General features: G+C 46.1%; 1 protein-coding gene across 1 annotated transcript; it reads left to right on the top strand.

Annotated features, from left to right (window-relative positions):
• Nucleotides 1-15,059: 15,059 nt before the first annotated feature.
• On the top strand, nucleotides 15,060-17,868 carry NHLH2 (nescient helix-loop-helix 2). The gene is made up of 2 exons (XM_017814725.1): nucleotides 15,060-15,499; nucleotides 17,408-17,868. Exon 2 carries the CDS (start codon nucleotides 17,428-17,430, stop codon nucleotides 17,866-17,868), a length of 441 nt encoding a protein of 146 aa, XP_017670214.1. The 5' UTR covers nucleotides 15,060-15,499; nucleotides 17,408-17,427.
• Nucleotides 17,869-19,437: the final 1,569 nt, after the last annotated feature.

Below are 19,437 nucleotides of genomic sequence, written 5' to 3'. Positions count from 1 at the left end.
CCTGCCATTCTTTTTGAGCATATGAGAGCCACTGGTAGATGGAAAAGCCTCCCATGGGACATAGAAGTCCTGCTGGCTAGAGTATTTAAAACCAGGCAAAACACTAATATAAGCATTATTACTTTATAAGCGTAGGCCAGGAGAAAAAGGGAGCAGATGCGACCTCATAAAGATTTTCCATCTCTAGTTTTCATGTACCCCTTTTCTATTCTGTGTTACCCTATGCCTGCACACCATATACATATGGAACTCAGCAGAAGAGTGACTCTACTACTATTTGTAAAATGTCACATACGCCTACATCAGGTTAAAAAAATGATGACACCAGTAATAGTGATAGTGTGTACTGGGGGCTCTGAGAAGACCCAAGCTCTGGGCCAGAAGAAGCAGGACGTGGGAAATCCATTATGAACAAGAGTCTTCGGCCCAGGCTGTCCTTCTGAAAGAAAGAGGACAACAAATGCTGGAGCCTGAGTTTTGCTTCTGAGTCCAGGTGGGTTTGTGCCTTTGTCAATGAAGCTATTTAGAGTTTTGTCAGGCCTCTGTACTTGCTCAGCCACCCTGTTTTTACAACAGAGGGCCTTAGGCTAAAGGGCACTTGCTCCCAGGTGCTCAGGATGAGCCAAATTCACTAATTTCAAGCCCTTCTAGATTTGTTTATCTATTGACTGGCCACAATCATTGAGACCAGCCATGAAACTTGTTTTTAGAACCTTGCTTTTCAATATCACAAGTCCCAAGTTTTGTTTTCATCTCACGTCAAAAATCATGCAGAATTCCTAAGTGTGAATAATTTACATTAAGAGATGTGAGACAGCCATTTAGATTAACATAGTCAGATAAGTTCCCTGCCTTAAGGATGCTTGAAGCTCAACATGACTTGATCTTCCTGCTAGGATCTTTTTTAATTTTTCCTTTTTCCCTTTTTTTTTTTAACCTTTCCCTTCCCCTTTTCCCACTCCTTTCTTGTTTCCTTCCTTTTCCTACCTTTTCCTACCAATTACCACCTTTCCTCCTTGTAGTACACTGTATCTTCTCTTTAGTACAAAGCCCTGTATTATCTCAACAGAGCAGGATTCAGACAAGATGACCCAGAGTGGGCACTCACAGTTACCAGGACTATTTCAGACAGTGAACAACAACTCTCTTCCTCATGCAACTTTTTGTCAAGGCTTGCTCTGGATTTGATTCCCTCCAGCCTGTAGGACTGCATCCTCTCTGATATAGTGCAATGCCAATTATTTCAGCTGTGACATGTGAGGATAAAGTTGTGGGGGAGGAGGCTGAATAAGTCCCTGAGAAATCACAGCGGCCAGATCTTCAGAAGCTCTGAAAAACTAATTCCCTTTAAAATCAATACTGCAATGCCACTGAGAAATCAAAGCAATATACTTGAGCAAGAGCAGAGCTGAATATACCCATGAACAAGTGTCCTGATCACACACACCACGGTGTCTGATCCCCTCTCCCTTGCAATATTGCAAGTCACGAAGAAATTAATTGCAGTCCACAGGGCAGTGCAATCATAAAGCATGAGTAAATGAGTGGAGACTCAGGGCTGATAAAAATACACTCACAGCGATTGAAACATTCTTTGCTAGCCCATTTTTTACCTCTTCCATTTTTTGTCTTCTCCTCTTCATGCTTAACTTCACTTCTCAGGCTTCCTAGCACTGTGATTATTATTATCACAATTATTATTATCATTGTTGCTTTGTGGGCTGAGAGTTGCAGATCTCAAGAATAAAGCAGATGTCAGCAGCTCTGAAGGATCCTATTCTATTACACAGCAGAACAAATGAGTATGTCAAGGAAGAGCTTTCCAATCGAGCAAGAAAACCGCACAAACAGACACTAAATAAATAAATAAATAAACCCTGTGGGGACAGGCAGACTAGTTCTGATTAGATATTATGCTAACATGATGCCTACTTTCTAAGATAACAGTGTTTTAATACATTTAAATGCTACTGGGGAAATAAGTCATGAAATAGGAGAAGAAGCCTTCATGTCAGAAACAATTAAGATTATCCAAGGAGGCCAGACTGCCTCTCTCATGGAAATGCAGCTCGTGGTGTGGGATTATGAATGTAGCCCAAACAGTATTTATATAGTGTGCCCGACTCCATCTCATTACCTTTGCCAATGATTGCTTTTCCTGGCTTCTGGAAAAGCAGTCCAACCAGTGAGGAGAATCCCAGCATCAATGTCTGCATCATGGCAAAGTCTCAGCCTCTGCTGAGGCTCCAGGATGCTTCTGGGTTTTGGAGGGATATGCCATGGGGGAGATGCCCAAGCAGCCACAAGAGTGACTGAAGCCAGCTGCTACATTGGTACCTGTGCTTGATGCTTGCAGAGGGTGCAATCCTGCCTCCTGTTTTCCTCCAGAGGGACAATGAGCCAGGCTGAGCTCTTTGGAAATGTATGTTTCCAGAGCCAGGCCACACTCCTCAGAGTATTCTCCCTGCAGACTTCCTGAGAGGGACAAAACCAAGTCGTGCTTGACTCAGTCTGTAACCTTTAGTCTTCCTCTTCTCCCCACCTACTTCCCCATGCTCCACCATTTCACAAACAGGAAGATCTCTTTTCTCTTGAGGGACTTGCATAAAAAGCCCGAATATACTTGTCAAGCTCCATGCAGCAAAGTTAATTCTGCCAGTGAAACTGCAGCCTTGGGAGACTCTCCGTCTCCTGAGTCTTTGCAGCCTTAGTAAATGGCCATTTATTAGACGCAGTCCATAATTTGCTTCCTCCTGTGACCCATCCTATAATTTTCCTTGAGATGGCAAGCTCTGAATGAAAAGCATAGTAATTTTCCAGCTATAGCATATAAAATATGGATATGGACATGAAATCTTGAATCCATCAAGAAAGCAGAGACTTTTCCTTTAAGGACCTAAGACTCTAAGGACCCAGGGCTGGGCTGGAGCCTCCATACCCTATGAGCTGGAGTCTGCTCAGGCACAGAACAATGATACTGATCCCAATTACCAGTAACTTGATTCACTCAAGTGCTCTGACAGATGAGCTTTGATGAGTCCCGCAGTAGTAGTTTAAGAACTTACTGGTGACCCTCCTCCCACTACTCCCTTTGCAGAATTGGCAGATGGGAATGTGCATCCTCCCGTGGCTCTGTCATGGTGGAGTCTGGTGCATTAGCTTAAAAGCGCTGAGACACCAGATGATGAACTGGAGCTGCTGAGACTTTCTGTCACAGGGGCAATAACTTGTGGCTGATGGACGAGGCAGGCAGCTGGATATGAAAGTAGCCTAAACTGCCACGGAAAGACTTGCCAGCTCATCTGTCAACGCCAAGAGAGCAGTGAATCAAACTGCATTAGCTTTTTCTCAATGCTGCAGAGCAGCAATTGTCAGGAAGATCATACCCACTACGCACAGGGGGACAACTCACAACTCAGTCCTCATTCTAAGAGACTATGGAGAAAGTGAGCAGTGGAGAGACCTTACCTGAGAAAGCCTGAAGAGGACTTCAAGACAGTGTAACAATCACCTTTTTTTCTTTAAACCTAGACCCTGAATACAAGCAAACTATGGTCAATAGCAAGCAAGAGTTCTTGCAGTCTAAAACCAGATCAGAGGTTTGATTTTTTTGTAGAGCCAAGGATTCAGAGATGCTATGGTTCATAAATGACCCCATGGAGGCTACAGCTACCACCAGTCTGTGAAATAATTCTGTTGAAAATGTTCTCCAAACACTGGGTCAGTGAATGTCAGCATCAGTGGACCTGGGAGTAGGATTTTGTTTGGTTTAGCAGAGCATCATTAGTTACTGCTCTATCCTAAGCCACCTCATGGAGGTAGGCAGGGGATTGTTCTCCTGCATAAAAACTCCTGATATGTGAGTCTTGGTGGAGAAAGGATTGAATCACCTCATGGAATCATAGAATCATAGAATGGTTTGGGTTGTAAGGGACCTGAAAGATCATCCAGTTCCAATGCCTCCACCATGGGCAGGGATATCTTCCACTAGACCAGGTTGCTCAAAGCCTCTTCCAACTTGCAGGGATGGGGCATTCACAACTTTCAGGGATGGGGCATTCACAACTTCTCTGCAATCTGTTTCAGTGCCTCAGCACTCTCACAGTAAAGAATTTCTACCTAATATCTAATCTAAACATACCCTGTCAGTTTGAAGCCATTCCCCCTTTTCCTATCACTATGTCCCCTTGTAAAAAGTCCCTCTCCAACTCTCTTGTAGGCCCCCTTTAGGTACTGGAAGGTGCTGTAACGTCACCCCAGAGCCTTCTCTTCTCCAGGTTGAACAAACCCCAATCATGTTCCCTCTTGATCATGATTCCATCTGTCCTCTATGAGATTTCTTCAGTGCTATAACTCACCCATATCGCATCTTCCCTGCCCATAAAACAAGGCCACAGAAGCTACTCACCTTTTAGAAGCACCTTGAGAATGGGTAGAAATCTTCCCTGTGAACCAGTGGTATTATACTGAAGTCATTCAACAAGAGTTTCTTGGGACAATGGGCACAGCCTTGACAGGGATAAGAAAGGTTGATGAAGTGGAACTACACAGAGCTAAACATTTAACTACAACGTACAGAAATGGAAACATCTTCTCCCTCACAACCTTCAACATCAGACACTCTTCACCACCTGGAAACGCACACATTTGCTAAGTCATATGGACTTTTAACTGCTTCGCAGCATCCTACTACAACTCTAGTCTTCTTAAAAATCTTGTCAGTAACTGTGAACAATGAAATGATACCCCACCAAAATGATGCAAGATAGTTCATATCTTATAGAGTTTTGACCTCAGGACACCACATACACATTCATACTTCTCTGCATCTAACACTCTCCAAGGCATAGTTTCAAATTCGTCTGAACACCATGAGGGCTAGAAGCACTTTTTTAAGAGGATGCAGTTATTTTACATAATCATGACTCCAGAAGAGATCCAGACTCCCTAACCAGATATGAGTCTTATATTAACCCTGCAGAGATGAACACAGAGGCTACAAAAGTAAATTAGAATGTGAATTATAACATGAAATTTCATAGACATGCAATTGCTTTACTTTTTTCTCCCTCATCTTCAATTGTAGCCCTAAAGTGGAGTTTTCTTGAGAAGGCAAGCAGAAAATCTGGAGCCTGAGAGGAATATAAAGAAGCTGCCTTACAAACATCCCTATCTGAATACATATGTATACAAATATATAAGGAGTTACTGACCTAGGATGCTTCAGTGGAGTTCCTATAAGCATCAAACCTTGTCCTAGATACCAACAGAAATAGTCTGAATTCATGAGGAAATCCTGAAAAGATAACACAGGTTATTTTATCCTTCAGGGAGGCTATATTCTTGGCTTGGACTGAGTCCTGACCAGCCATTCCTGTTAAGACTTCTTCCCTTCAGATAAAGGACCACCCAGCTAGGCTATTTGAGAATAATTTGTGATGAACAGTAACAAAAAACAGCATGGGGAAACAAAAGGGAAAATAGGGGGTGCAGTCAGGAGAGATAACTCTGGGCAACAGATTGCATATTGAGAAACACGTGAGGAAACGTGTTCAAGAGGATGGATACACCAAAAGTAGAGTTTAAAATTATGGGAACAAAAGGAGAGGAACATCCAACAGTTTGTGACCCAGCTGGTTTAAGTTCAAAGAGGATCTCAGAAGTCAGGAGAGCAGTGCTACATAGCCTCAGTGGAATAGAGAAGAGATCAGTGTAGATGACTGAAGATGCAGAAAACCCAACACCACCTTCCCCATGCTCAAGATCAGAGAACCAGAGGTCTGGAAGTTGAGGGAGAAGCAGATGCTGGAGGAGGTTAAAGCCTGCACAGGGATGGTGTAAGCCTCTGTGGAAAGGAATGCCTTTTTGGACACCTGCTCATATTCCCTGGAAACATTTTGTTAGGAAAAACAATTTGTTAGGCCTGAGTGACTTCTTGGAATAAATCAATTTGCCTTCTTTGCCAAGAATGATCACACAACTCAGAGAAGCCAGTGTAAAGCCAGTTACAGCTGCCCTGAGCTATACAAGTGGAAATAAAATGGTCAGTCTTCAACACTCTGCGCACTGGCAAAACCCTTGCTGCTCGTTCCAGGCACTAAATTTGTTTGAATTTACATTACACTTTTTCATTATAAATCTGTTAGTTTTAGTCCTTGTTTACAATGGAGTGAGAACATAGGGAGTGCAACAAGTCAGGAAGAGTGTTACAACTTTCATTGTGCAAACAGCATTAGTGCTAACCCTAATTAACATTGGCTTTCCCTTTCCTGCCAGCACTCATCCAGGGATCTCAGACACACTTACCTTGCTTCACATTGGTTTAGGAAACTCCACCTTTGCTGGGGACAGAGCGGTGAACTTTTTTTTGGAGACCAGTTTCTGACCTGGTTGTGGATCTGGGCTTAAACCCAAGAAGTCCTGGCTTCCTCTTCATCCAGTATCGCCCTTAGACACTTCTGGACATCCCATTCAGGCATAAAACTACTGGGAAGGAAGGATGAACAAGCAGCCACTTTGAGAGCTGACTGTGCCAAGCATGGAATAAAAAGGGGATACATGGCATAACCAAAATCAACCTTATGTCATTGTATGAATCTATGATGTGCCCACATCTTGAAGAGCATATCCTGGTCCTATCCCCATGCCAAATGACATTGTTGCAGAAAAGGAAGTGCAACAAAATTGGACAAAGGCATGTAGCTGCTTGCATGCAATTTACTACAAGGATAAAGTATCAAGTAACTACAAAGACTTGGAGATTTTGTGAGTGGAAAAGAGACTGTTGGGAAGAAAGCTATGATAGAGTGTATAAAAGCAGGAAGAGTGGAAAAGCTAATGCATGGAAAGAGAAGAGCAGGTAATGGTTGTTCATTGTTCCTAGAAATCAAGAAGTAGGAGGCAAATGAAATACAGTGTGTTCAGAACAAACAAAAGGAAGGGGGTGGATGTGATTTTAAAAAACTAAATAAATCAAACAAATTAATGGAAAACAAATCCTTCAGGGATTGTTAACTTCCCCAAAACCCTTCTGACCCCAGGAAATAACCAAGTCACAGTTTCCTAGAAGACAGGAAATCAAGCCTGGTGATGTTAGTCACCTGGTTCTCACCCTCCTCCTCTAAGCCTCTGTTACAAACCAGTGTCAATATGCAGCGAGGCAGCTCTTTGACATGGCACCGCAGAGCCAATCAGGTGTCTTTAGGCTAGTGAGTAGCTGCTCTTCCACCTGCCTGTCTGATTAAACTGCTCCTGAGAGCTCTTACCTCTGGTAACCTATGGCTGCCATAGGCCATTTGCAGTATGAAATAAACCTTAAAATGATATTTATGATAGCCTGGTTGCTAGGTGGCCATTGTGTCACTCCTACAGACGTGCTCTTAACCTTTGAACTCTGTTTCATATAGACATATCCTATTTTCACTCTGCAGTACTAGATATTTGTATCAGCATCTTCCAGGGGGCTCGGTGCACTCACCTGTGAGATGCTGATACAAACCATGGCTAGGGAGAGGGCACCAAACTGGGCAGAGCACCTGGATTCTCCACTGAGGCCATTCTTACACTGCATGTATCACATCACAAAGTTCTTCCTTACAAGTTCTACTTCCAAGTGAGGAAAGGAGACCTTGGGGCTGGGGTGCTTGGTGTCAGTAGATGGAGAAATATCTGCTTTGGGAATGCAGGTGGCTTCAAAACCTTAATTCTTTCTTTTTTCTTTTTTTTTTCATTTTTCACCAGAAAGAGCATTCCCCATGGCTGCACACAGAGACATCTGATTTAAAAATAGCCAAGTTCCACCTCGACTGTGGGGGAGTGAAAGACGGAAGACAGATGCATTGGCTGCCAGCTAGGCTTGACATCCACTTTTTCTTTCCTCACCCTGGCAGCCAGCAGTTGCACACATGTGCACAGGTAAGGTCTTTGGTGGCAAAGCACACAGCATCTGCCTCCCCCTCAATTCACTAAATGCTGCCTCCCAGCTGGGCATGTTTGGGAGCTGCATAAGCCCACCCACCCCATTTAGTACATCAGGCATATATAAAAATCACCAAGTTCCTCCTATTTGTCCTGCTTAATTCACAAACTACTCACTAGTCATTTATGTGTGGGGATTGTTTTTGAGTTTGTTGCAAAGGTTAACACATCTCTGTTTCTGGTTTGTATGGTTAACTCCTTTAGGGCCTGCTCCACGTGGACACTTTCCACAGCTTCAACCTTTATAACAAATATGTGTGCTTGTACATGACTGCTCTTTTTTTCAGACCCTGGCCCAGGTCAATTTAAGGTGATTAGATGTTTTCAAGGAGCCAGGTCTTGGTCTTGCTTCCTTCCCCCTGCCCAGGCTGCTGGAGATTTCTCCTCTTTTCCTTAACTGGCTATAATCCACCCACTGTTTATGCTCTCAACCAAATGCATTCGTTCAAAACATATGGCACTACTGCCCACGTACTCAACACTACTCTTCATGTGCTCATCAGCAGTAGAAGCCACAGTAATTCAGCAAACTTGGCTAATTTATTTGCAAACATGTTTACAAGTATCTCTTTATGCATTTACCTAAATTGCAGAGAAATCCTTTCTGTGAGAAATTATAGATGCTGAAAATTCACATTAATTCAAACAGCAGCTTGACAAATTCAGAGAAGGAAAGTTCATCCAATGCACTAAACTTCAATTAACTGGATGTCAAGAGAATATTTGAGGGCAGTAACACTGTAGATTTATGTTATTCTCGTAGGTTTCCCAGGCCCACTCTTTTGGTACTGCTGAAAAAAAGATACCTTTGGTCTAACCCACTGTGGCCATTCTTAGGTTCTTATATGTGTTTTCTGTAATTTAAGTGTAATGTGATTTCTAATACACCTGTCCCAGGAGCATCCATGCTGCATTAGGGTCTTACAGACAAACTATGAAGCATGATATGTATTTCTTGTTCTATATCCAGGACTTGGCATGCTGAGCATCACATTTTTGGCCTAGAACTATGAACAGGAAGAATGGGAAATATCCAAGATCAGAACCACCTTAAATGCAAAGCAGGCTTGGCTTCTTCTGCATAATGACAAGGCATTCAAACCTGTCCAGTTTAACAAAAAGAAGGCTGCAGAATTGATATGGCCACTGGAAATGAATACTGACCTAGGACCAACAGACGTCTGGGTTTACTCAGGCATGTCTTCTCTTTCTGTCTGAGATGTTTGCCCAGGTGAAATTTTCCCATTTGTCCAAAATTTCCAGACACCTGACCAGAGCAGCAGCAATAGCTCTGCATGACCGGGAGGTCCAAGCTAATAACTGGTGCACACAGGCATATCAGCTGTACAACACACATGCATATACCTGTTCACAAAATCCCTACCTAAACTTGATAACATAATAATTGAGAACTCTTAATCCAGGGGGGCAAGATATAACAAAATCCCATGGCTGGATGCTGAAGATGTGCGTGCTCATTTTTCCCATCAGTGTTTTCAACAGTGGGGAGAGACAGCTGGTGGAGTAACTTGCCAAGGATCATAGTGAATCCTCCACCACCATCAATGTTTAGACCAAGCACAGGTATTATTTCTGAAAAATGCATGCTCATTCATACAGGAAGTGAATAGGGAAGTCTTGTGGCCTTCAACCTGCAGAGAGATGCTTACAGGGGTCCTTTCTGCCTTTAAAAACTCCTCATCATCTTCCATTTCTCGAGATACCCTACCCTCATGAGAGCCGTGAGTATTAACTGATGTTGCAAGGACCATCTTTGGAGAGTCAAGACAATATGACAGTGAAGGGTCATGAATGCCTTCATGGTCATACCTGGCTCTTTACAGTAGCAGCTGGAGCTTAATTTTGTCATGACTCCTCTAGTCCAACAAGCAAAGGAAAAGACTAGAACTGAAGCAGAGACCAAGGGACATGAACCAAAGGCTGCTAATAGACAAAAACAATCGGGAATTTGTCCAAAAGCCATATATTTCAACTGGACACTACTGATTTAAACGTAGGATCCGGTCCCAGAGAAGTCACACTCATATTTGCAAGAGAGCAGCTGAGGGGTCCTGCCTGTCCCATAAATGCTCAGCCAGCATGAACTTGCATCCAGACCTAGTGGCCCTGATATGTCTGTTCGTGGTCCAGAAGGGAAACTATTTTTTTCACCTTCCCCCATTGTAGGCTATTCCTGCCAGCAGCCTCAAAGCTCCTGACGTATTATTAAAACAGCCTCAGAGAAAGTAAATATGACCAGTGGAAAACAAAAAATATCACCCAAATGTCCAAGGAAACCATGAGCAGAGGCACTGAGCTGCATCCAGCACAGATTTTTCAAAAGGACAAGGATTTTCATGGCTCAGTGTTCTAATTTGTTTGACTGTTTATTTCCAAGGAACACATCCAAGAGTGACAAGCTCCATTTATTTCAATGGGCAGCATATGCCAGCAACGTGAATGGCGTACGCTATAAAGGAGAATGGATGTTCTCGAGCATCCTAGAAAGCTGTCCTTTCGACAGACAGAGGACGTGTAGGTAATGGAAGTGCAGCTCTGCTCTGACAAGCAACACCATAAAAGCAGCATTGTGGGTTCTCATGTTTGATGTCTCTCCATGGCAGCTCTGTGAGATTTACTCAGGCTACAAGTGAAAAATGACTTTCCTAATACCCGGGCCAGTGCTGGAGAAAGCAGCTGGATTCTTTCATTATTCTACTTTCCCAGACCAGAAGGCCATCTCCTTGGGACAAATGGACACTTCAGGGTGTTAGTGCTATAACCTTTTAAACTTTTAGGGGGTACACACCAACCCAGACTATTCTCACAAATGACATCACCTTCAAATCATCATGTGACACAAGTATGAGATGTCCACACAAATAAGTACCTCCTCTCCATAAGATACCATCACATGGCAGTACTGTTTTCAGTCCTGTCTCTTCCTACTATACCCTGAAGATAATCCTTTTCTGAATCTTGCCTTTCCATAGCCCAATCCCACTGGCCTCTGAAAAACTCTGAGTTGTGAGGCTCTGTCACAAATTCAGCACCACTTATGATTTGATATTGTCTGGTGGCCTGTGATGCTTTGCTGTAAGTCTCATAGCAGTGGGCAACTTTTATTTGCTATCATTAATGAATTAACTAGTATTGGTTCTATGCTAGGTCTTCTCTAGTGAACAGTCTGGTTCATAAAGTTTTACTGGGTTGTCAGCAAGCCCTGAAAGTCAAATAGAGTGATTTTCTTCTTGCTTTTCAATAAGATGACCCCTACAAAGGTGGGATGTGTCTTTATTGATATTGAATCTTTCTCTGGACACCTTTCATTCTCGTTAGATTTAAGAAGTTGCTGGGAAGGAGCAGGTGAGCTGCAATGCCATCCACAGGAAACCACTTCCATTCTCCTATACCTCCAGCCTTGGGAGTATTGTCTCAAGCCAAGTAAAGAGAAAGAGATACTCATGGCTCCCTTCACAGCCCTCCAGCACAGCAAATTATAATCTCAGCTTCTCCTCCATGAGATGGCTGTCCACCTGTGCTTCAAGGCTCACGGTCATGGATTTAGACTGCAGTAAGGCTGCAGCCATACAATATCCCTGGGTGTCTGTACAAACTGGAGACCCCTGTTGGGCCTCTGTTTTTCTTATTCACTTTTTCTTCATCGAGTGCAGCTTGTAGGTTGCAGTTTGACCTTTTACAGAGAAGCCAAACCAATCCTACTCATGCCATTGAGGTCATCTTTGATACAGTTTGGGAATCTCAGCTTGTCTTGATGCCAGTGAGGTACTTCCTTAGTGAAGAGACCAACCGTAGACTTGCACTGGCCATGCCTATATTGGGGGATGCAAATCATAAGGTGACCTTGCATCTATGCAGCTTTCTTTGGGACCATACTGATTCCCAACATGCAGGTCTCCACTTGTTGCAAGCTATTTCCGAAGGAAAAGACACAAAGAGCTTGAGGAAGAGCTTTAGTCATCCCTCCTTTGTCAAAGTGGAACTTCTAGTTTCCATCAATTGCACTTTTAACCCTTAATATCTGATTGTTTCTGGTGACTTCCACACCTGGGCCAGTTGGCCCTGTGAATGTTAAGCTCTTGAAACCAGCTTCTTCCTCCAGCTTGAGTGGCGAGAGGCAGGAAAGCTCTCTGCTGGGAGAATTTGGCTCTGCTTCTGGGCCTTGGGGGTTTGTATGCTCAGACAAGAGACAGGCTGTCAGCTCCAGCATTTCTGACTGGCTTTTTAAGGCTAAAGATACAGAGACTACACCCTGAGTCTTGCAGCTGATGGGAGAAGATTTGTGGTATCACAACAGGGAAGTTTAGGTAGGCATCCCAGGTCAGGGGTAGACATGCCCAGGCCAAGGTGGGAGCCTCTAGATTTAACCCATCTGGGAGCAGAGTAGTGGTGGAATCACATCCCAGTGGCGGTAACCTGTGCTTTATGAGGTGTCAGAAATGTGCATCATAGCTGAAGAGCATTGAAAAGCAACTCTTTGGTCTTTTCCTGGAAATTAAAAGTAAAAAGCAAGCCACATGATGACAGCATCTGTGGCAGAGAGCAGGCTGGCTCACATGAATTAGCAGCTTCCTGGCTGTTACCTATAGCAGCTGTAGCCAGCTACTTATTCCATCACCTGCAGCTTCTGTGGGCTGAGACCTCAGACTTACACCTTGAGAAGCGCTGGAAATGCCCCCAGCACTGAGCCGTGGTCAAATAAGAGCTGAAGAAGGCCTCCTTCACAGTTTTCTCATTGAAGTGTGGGATGGTCATTTGATGGAATGGGACCTTGGGCCTTGCACTGTGGAGCACAGTGACCTTGAACTGCTCAGATCCTGATCTCCAAAGAGCACCTGTGAAAGTTGCCAGAAACCTGGGCTTAATGGAGATGTGTCCCAGCCTCAGTGATTTGCATCTGAATCTTCCTGGCAGTCCCATTGTGGCCAAGGATAATTGGACCAAGCACTTCCACAAGCAGTGGGATCATGCTGGATATCTATGAAACCAGTGTCAGTATGTGGGGTCAGAGCATCTACACAAGTGACAGCCTCCTGCTGCCTTGGAGACTTGTTATAGGAAGGGTAAGGGAGATAAATTGCTAAATTTCCCTTGGAGAAATGTTCACGAGGATCCCCTTTCAGGCATTTCTTTTCCTAGAGGGCCAGGTGACATGCAGGGAGATTGTATTCTTTGCTAGGGTATCTACCATTTTCAAAAAAATAGACAACCCCCCCAAATTATTCAGGCATGCTACTCATTCTCATTAAGGTCCTGTAAATCATAATAAGTGCAGAAGCTCTCCCCATTTGGAGATCTCCCAGCCTGTTGCATATGGGTGAACTGCAGGGATCCCTGCAAGTGTTTTCCTGCCGCCTCACCCCCACCCATCCTGCTGATGGGACCTGGAATGACCCATAGAGCTGCTGGTGAGCAGTAAGACCAGTTCTGCTCTGTCTCACTCACCCTCCTGCTGCCCCTTTACGCGGGCTCTGAAGGGTGCCTAGCAGCTCAAGCTCCTGTCACAGAAAAATCCCAACAGAAGACAACTATTACACCAAGAAAAGTGGCTACGGCCCCCATTTGAAGGGATCTGCAGAGAGGGTGATGAGGATCAGAATGGAGAAGGGGCTGCCATCTGGGAGGGACTGGGGCAAGACGGCAGCAAGAGGAGTCACTTTGGTCACAGGCATACCCTGGCTCTGGCGTGCAGGCCCTGGCTCCATCCAGCCTCTTGTGAGCAGAAAAGCCACAGACTCATGGCTGGCTCCCTCGCCTCATTGTCTGTGCACTGGAGCAGGGAGGGCAGAAGGCAAAGGGACCAGGGGGGCCTTTCTGCCCCCCCCAGCTGTGACAGGTCCATGACTGCCACAGATCAGGATTGGGAGTGGGTGGGAGACAGGACATGGGGACCACCAAAACAAATGAACTAAAAAAACAGTCTGATGATTCTCCACATGCTTGGTGTACATGATGCAAATTGATGTTTAAAGCTTATTTATTATCTTACATGCGAAATGCCAGCGGTGTTTTTCTATATCAGTGGGTATCCGATATTTGGTCGGCGGGGAGACGACGGCAGTGGGAGCGAGCATGTCTAGAGACTGTATATCCAGAGGCTAGGGTTTATATCATGGGCTGCTCTCGACTGTTATAATTTGTGGCACAGATTCAGCGAGAATCTGATCTGCTGAAAATATTTGGGCTGTGAAAACTCCCACACTGTGACAGATGTCAAGTCCAATTAAGTGACTCGTGTCCAGGTTTCTGTCCAATAGGCTTTCCCATTAAATACCAATTTAAGAGGGAAAAAATGCCGCCCCCTTTTCTCCGAGCCTTTATCTCTTCCGACCATCTCTAGGCGAAACCCTTTGGTACGAGAAGTGGATCCGCACGCATCTCCGCTCTGTCTGTCTATCTGTCTCGCCGTTGCCACCTTCCGCACCCCCCCTTGGCTTCTTTGCCACTCCGGGAGGGGTGGGAGGAGGAACTGCACTTTCTTTTTGTGCATGTGAGCGTACCTTTTCCTGCGCCGCCGTTATCTCTCGCAGCCGCTCCGAACCCGCGCCGAGATTTTCGTTTATTTTGTTTTGCTTTTCTTTTTCAGCGTTCGCATATTTTCCTTTATCCTTACTCGAAAGATGCAGGAGGAGTTAGGAAGCTCAGGGACGAATGGGGGTTTCGTTTATCCTTTTTTTTCCTCCCCTCGCCAGTTCTTGAAGGACTAGAAGAAAAACTAAACCAAACATTCATTTTCCGACGGCGTCTCTCCCCTCCTCCTGCCCCTCTCCGCCGGACCGGTGAATTAACAAAACCGCAGGTTAAAACCCCATCAAAAAAAAAAAAAAAAAAGAGAGAATAGAGAAGAAAGGAGGGAGCGACGCATTGTTACCCCGACCCGCGGCGTGCCTGCGCGCCGGGCCGCGGCGGAACAAAGCGGCAGCGCCGCGCCGGGCTCCGCGCCCCGGGCTCCGCGTCCGGCCCGGCCCGGCAGCGGCGCGGCCGCCGCTGGAAAAGAGAGGCCGAGGGGACGGGAGACAGGGAATAATTCCGAACGGTGCCGGTGCTGTCGCAGCATCCCTTTTGTTATTTATCGCGACCGGGGAAGAGGAGGAAGAAAAGCGGGGGAGACGGCACTTTTCCCCCTGTAAAACCGACTGGGCGCAGCCGCCGGGGCGCTTCATCCCGCTGCCCCGAATAAACGGGCGGAGGAGGACTTTGATGGGGGAAATGCTTTTTCCTCCCCTGATGCATCGTAAGTAACTTAAGTTGTTATTCATACTCCGCAAACAAACACGGCGATAACATCTCCTATCTCCGGAGCGCTGGAGGCCGCGGCGAGGGATGAGATCTGCCTTTACCCATCCGAGCAGGACACTTTTCCGCTCGTAACTAATTTGATTTGATTTTGATTTTTTAATTTTTCCATGCTCCGCTCCCGGAGGGTCATTTGAACTGTAAAGGAATCGCCGAGGGGGCGAGGGGACCTGGAGAGAGAGGCTGTCCAAACGACTCCACCGAGGTAAGCAGCCTTAATAATATCTCCCTTTTGCAGGTAGCACGGGGGATGGATTTACTGTAATAACAACAACAACAACAAAATAGAGACGGAGACAAAAAGTCTCTTTCTGGATCAGCTCGCTAAAACCCACCATACGGATAAAAACCCAAACCAAAGAGAAAAATTCAACTCACACCGCAGAGAAACCTCTAAGCAACTTTCTTCAGGAAGCGCCTCTTTAATTGCCCGTTTTCGTACAACCGCGCTGCAAATCCTCCCTCTCTAGTGTGCTTTCGCATGAGCCCCCTCGCTTAAATCCCAGCTGAAAGGTGATTTTAAACCTTTCTTATGCATCTTTTTGCCCCACGAGATCGCTGATACCTGACCTGCGCGCTAGCCGGGATTTTTCCCTACCCCTGCCTTGTGGGCCTGATTAACGCTCCTTATTAAAAATCGAAGAGGAAGCGTTTCCGACGACCCTGGCAAGAGGCGGCCCTTTCCCAGGGAAGGAAGCGCTCTCCTCTCGCCCTCCCCAGCACTGACCCCCTGCGCACCCCGGGGAGTGCAGAGCCCCGGCCCCCGTTGGAGCCCCGCTGGCCCGCCACGCGTGCCCCACTTCTCGTCCCGTGGGGGGAGGCTTGGCTCTAGCCCTGCCTGGGAAGAATTCCTCCTGCCCGTATTATTATTATTATTATTATTATTATTATTATTATTATTATTATTATTATATTTTCCCCAACCGGGTCTGCTGCCCGAGTGGGACTTTCCCTGGAAACTTTATGTGGAAATACTTGACAGTCTGAATTCGGGGGAAGGGAGGATGCGATGTTCCCTCCTCCCTCGGTCTCTCTCCCCACCTCACTCGACACCCCAGCCGTAAACACACACACACACACATACACACGCACACACACATTTGTGTCCAAGGTTATTCACTAGTTGCCTGATGTATTGTTTTATTACATGCCGGCATGTCCACGGACGCGCTCGGATTTGTATTGCTGTCTACATGACAGATGGTGCTCTGTGAGGCCGCAAGAAGATACGATTCAATTTTCTTTTGAAAGGCACGTTCGCGTTTATTTATTTATTTATTTAGCCTCCCCCCCTTTTCGCGCAGGGAGGGGAGAGGAGGGAAAATTTAAAAGGATGGAAAAGTTCTGCCGCAGCTTTAGGGTTTTGTTTCTTTTTGAATCCCACGCTTAGAAAACGGAGACTCTCCCAACATCCCCATTTGGTAACTGGCAAATCGGTATATGCACAAGTAGCAGCAGGAAAAGTAAAAAAAAAAAAGAAAACGGGAGTCCAAAGAAAAGAGCGGAGCGGACAGCCCAGCAAATACATCAGATCCCGTAGGGACTGGGGAAATAAATCTCCCCACTGGCCTTGTTATGCATGAGGAACCTTGATCTGTGTATTTAAAAGCATCATGTCTGTAGCCTGGATCCCGTAGAGTGTTACCGAAAGAGAAATGGTTAAGCAGAAATTGGTAGGCCAGAAAAGACTCTTTAAATTCGGGGTGGGGGACGGGAAATCGACATAATATTGAGCCACTGGATATTAGCTTGTTTGAAAAAAAAATAATTATATTCTATTATTGCTCTCCGGGCCTGTTCCTACACCCAAGCAAGCGCCCGGAATAACGGCAGGGAGTATATTCCGCTGAAGCTGCCGTCAGACTCTAGAAAGGGAATGGTTAAATGAGGGGGCATCGTTTACCCCGATATTCCTCCCATTAGTACTCCTTGAAGCAGCCGCGACCCGCCCTCCCGCTGCCGGCCCGGCTCTCCCTAAGGCGGTACCGGCGCCGGGGGCAAGGCGCGGGGACCGGCATGTCCCTTGTGTCCGTGCCCGTGTCCCTGCCCCGTGCCTTGCCCCTGTATCCCCGGTGTCCTGACCCGCTCTCTCCGCTTTCTCTGTCCCGGGAAGGCTCCTCCGCCCCCTCCAAGATGATGCTTAGCCCGGACCAAGCCGCCGACTCCGACCACCCCTCCTCGGCGCCCTCCGACCCGGAGTCCCTGGGCGGCGCGGACGCCCAGGCTCTCAGCTGCTGCGTGTCCGACCCGGAGCCCGCCGAGGGCGGCGGCGGCGGCGAGGGCCGGGGCGGCGGCGGGGGTGGCGGCGGGGAGGGCCGTGGCGGGGGCCGGCCGGGGCTGCACCCGCCGCCGCTGAGCCGGGAGGAGAAGCGGCGGCGGCGCCGCGCCACGGCCAAGTACCGCTCGGCCCACGCCACGCGTGAGCGGATCCGCGTGGAGGCCTTCAACCTGGCCTTCGCCGAGCTGCGCAAGCTGCTGCCCACCCTGCCCCCCGACAAGAAGCTCTCCAAGATCGAGATCCTGCGCCTCGCCATCTGCTACATCTCCTATCTCAACCACGTGCTGGACGTGTAGCGCCCGGCGGGCGCCCGGAGCCCCGGGACACCCCCCGCCCGCCGCCCCGGCTCCGGCCGCGGCGGGCAGCGCCTTCCCCGGGGCGGGCGGCGGGGCGGGGGGGTCCCCACTGCCTGCCCTCCCTCCCCGGGGGTGCTCCCGCCCGGCCGAAAGCCCGCTTTTCGAAGAGAAGTGTAAAACCGGATTGTTTCTTCAGGCTGTCAAGTGCCCCTTTATATATCCAAAAACATCTACTTGTGACCTTAAACGTGTGACCCATGGGTGCAGTTAAAAATAACTATTTTTTATTTATGGTAGAAGGAGTTGACAATTTATTTTTTTCAAGATTTATTTATTTTTCAGAGTGGTGGCAATTTTACTTTGGATACTTCGTGCCAATTGGTTTCTATAGTCGGGTGTTTACACTTTCTTCTGTGGAATATTATGTTTGACTTTATGAGTGTTTGTTGGGATCAATACAGTGGTCATTTTCTTTTCTTTTTAATTTATTTTTTCCCTCCAATTATATTGCACTTGTGTACTACAAACCTCCCCTCCCCTCCTGTTTATAAGTATATTTTATATATATCAAGGCATTTGTTCTTGACCTTTTTTCTTTATTTTCTTGTGTGGGATTGACAACCACTAGCACTTAACTAGAAGAGTTTTTTTAAAAGATTTGTTGTTATTCTGATCTATAGTTCTGTCTGAAAAGTACTTTGCAAATCGCTTATAAGGGAAGTAGTTTCTTTGTGAGTGTATATGTGTGTGTGTGTATACATGCATGTGTGTGGGAGTGAGCGTGGGCGTGTATGTGTGTGGTATATTTTTAGGAAAGGACATTTTTTCCTAAAAAAAAAAGAAAAAAAAAAGAAAGAAAAGTAAATCCAGGACTGCTTTCCTTTGTGACAACCAAAAAAAAAATCTATAACCTGAAAATGTTTCATGTTCTTTGCTGTGAATCTCTTAAAACAAGAAGCGCATTCTAGGGACAAAAGAGAAAAAGAAAAAACACATCTGCTATCCAAAGATTTTAGTCTTTTTCAGGGTTTTTTTGTGTGTCTCTGTTGCTTTATATAATGCAATATTTTGTAGTGAAAATAGATAAATCTGGTTTCTATCTGATGCGTTTTTCATATCTCTCATGAATGGTGAGCTGTTTTGCATATAAATAAAAGTATCAAATAAAAGCTGTTTTTTCCTAATTATTTTTCCCGTTGGTCTTTCTGTAAGACAGAGATGTGGTGCCCTTATGAATAAGGATTGCACAGGCTTCTCAAGTCGTGTGTGAGAAAGCTTCAACAGGTTACCTGCCTCTTCCTAGGGAGACCGGACTGCAGTCCTTCCCCCACAGCTCCCTTGCTCCAGCCACTCTCAGCTGCCTGCCCTGCCCGAAATGCAGAGGAGACACAGGACCCTTGCTGTCACTTTTTCCCAGTCACATCTTGACTGTCATCTGGTCATACATTTCAAAGTTCAGGCTGTACAATCCAATCTGATGCTTGCAAGCACCTGTTTTACCACCTTGCTCTTTGATATGTCTGACTTTGCCACCCAAATGTACATGTTTCATCCTGCCTGAATGCACTG

The sequence above is a fragment of the Lepidothrix coronata genome, unplaced genomic scaffold, assembly GCF_001604755.1.
Source record: "Lepidothrix coronata isolate B3197 unplaced genomic scaffold, Lepidothrix_coronata-1.0 Scaffold46, whole genome shotgun sequence".
Taxonomy (NCBI): domain Eukaryota; kingdom Metazoa; phylum Chordata; class Aves; order Passeriformes; family Pipridae; genus Lepidothrix; species Lepidothrix coronata.
Note: the sequence above shows the minus strand (reverse complement) of the source record. Positions and strands in the feature narration are given on the sequence as shown.

Bases quoted from the DNA above. Each gene is read 5' to 3' on its own strand.
- NHLH2 (XM_017814725.1), top strand. From the start codon at position 17,428: ATGATGCTTAGCCCGGACCAAGCCGCCGACTCCGACCACCCCTCCTCG.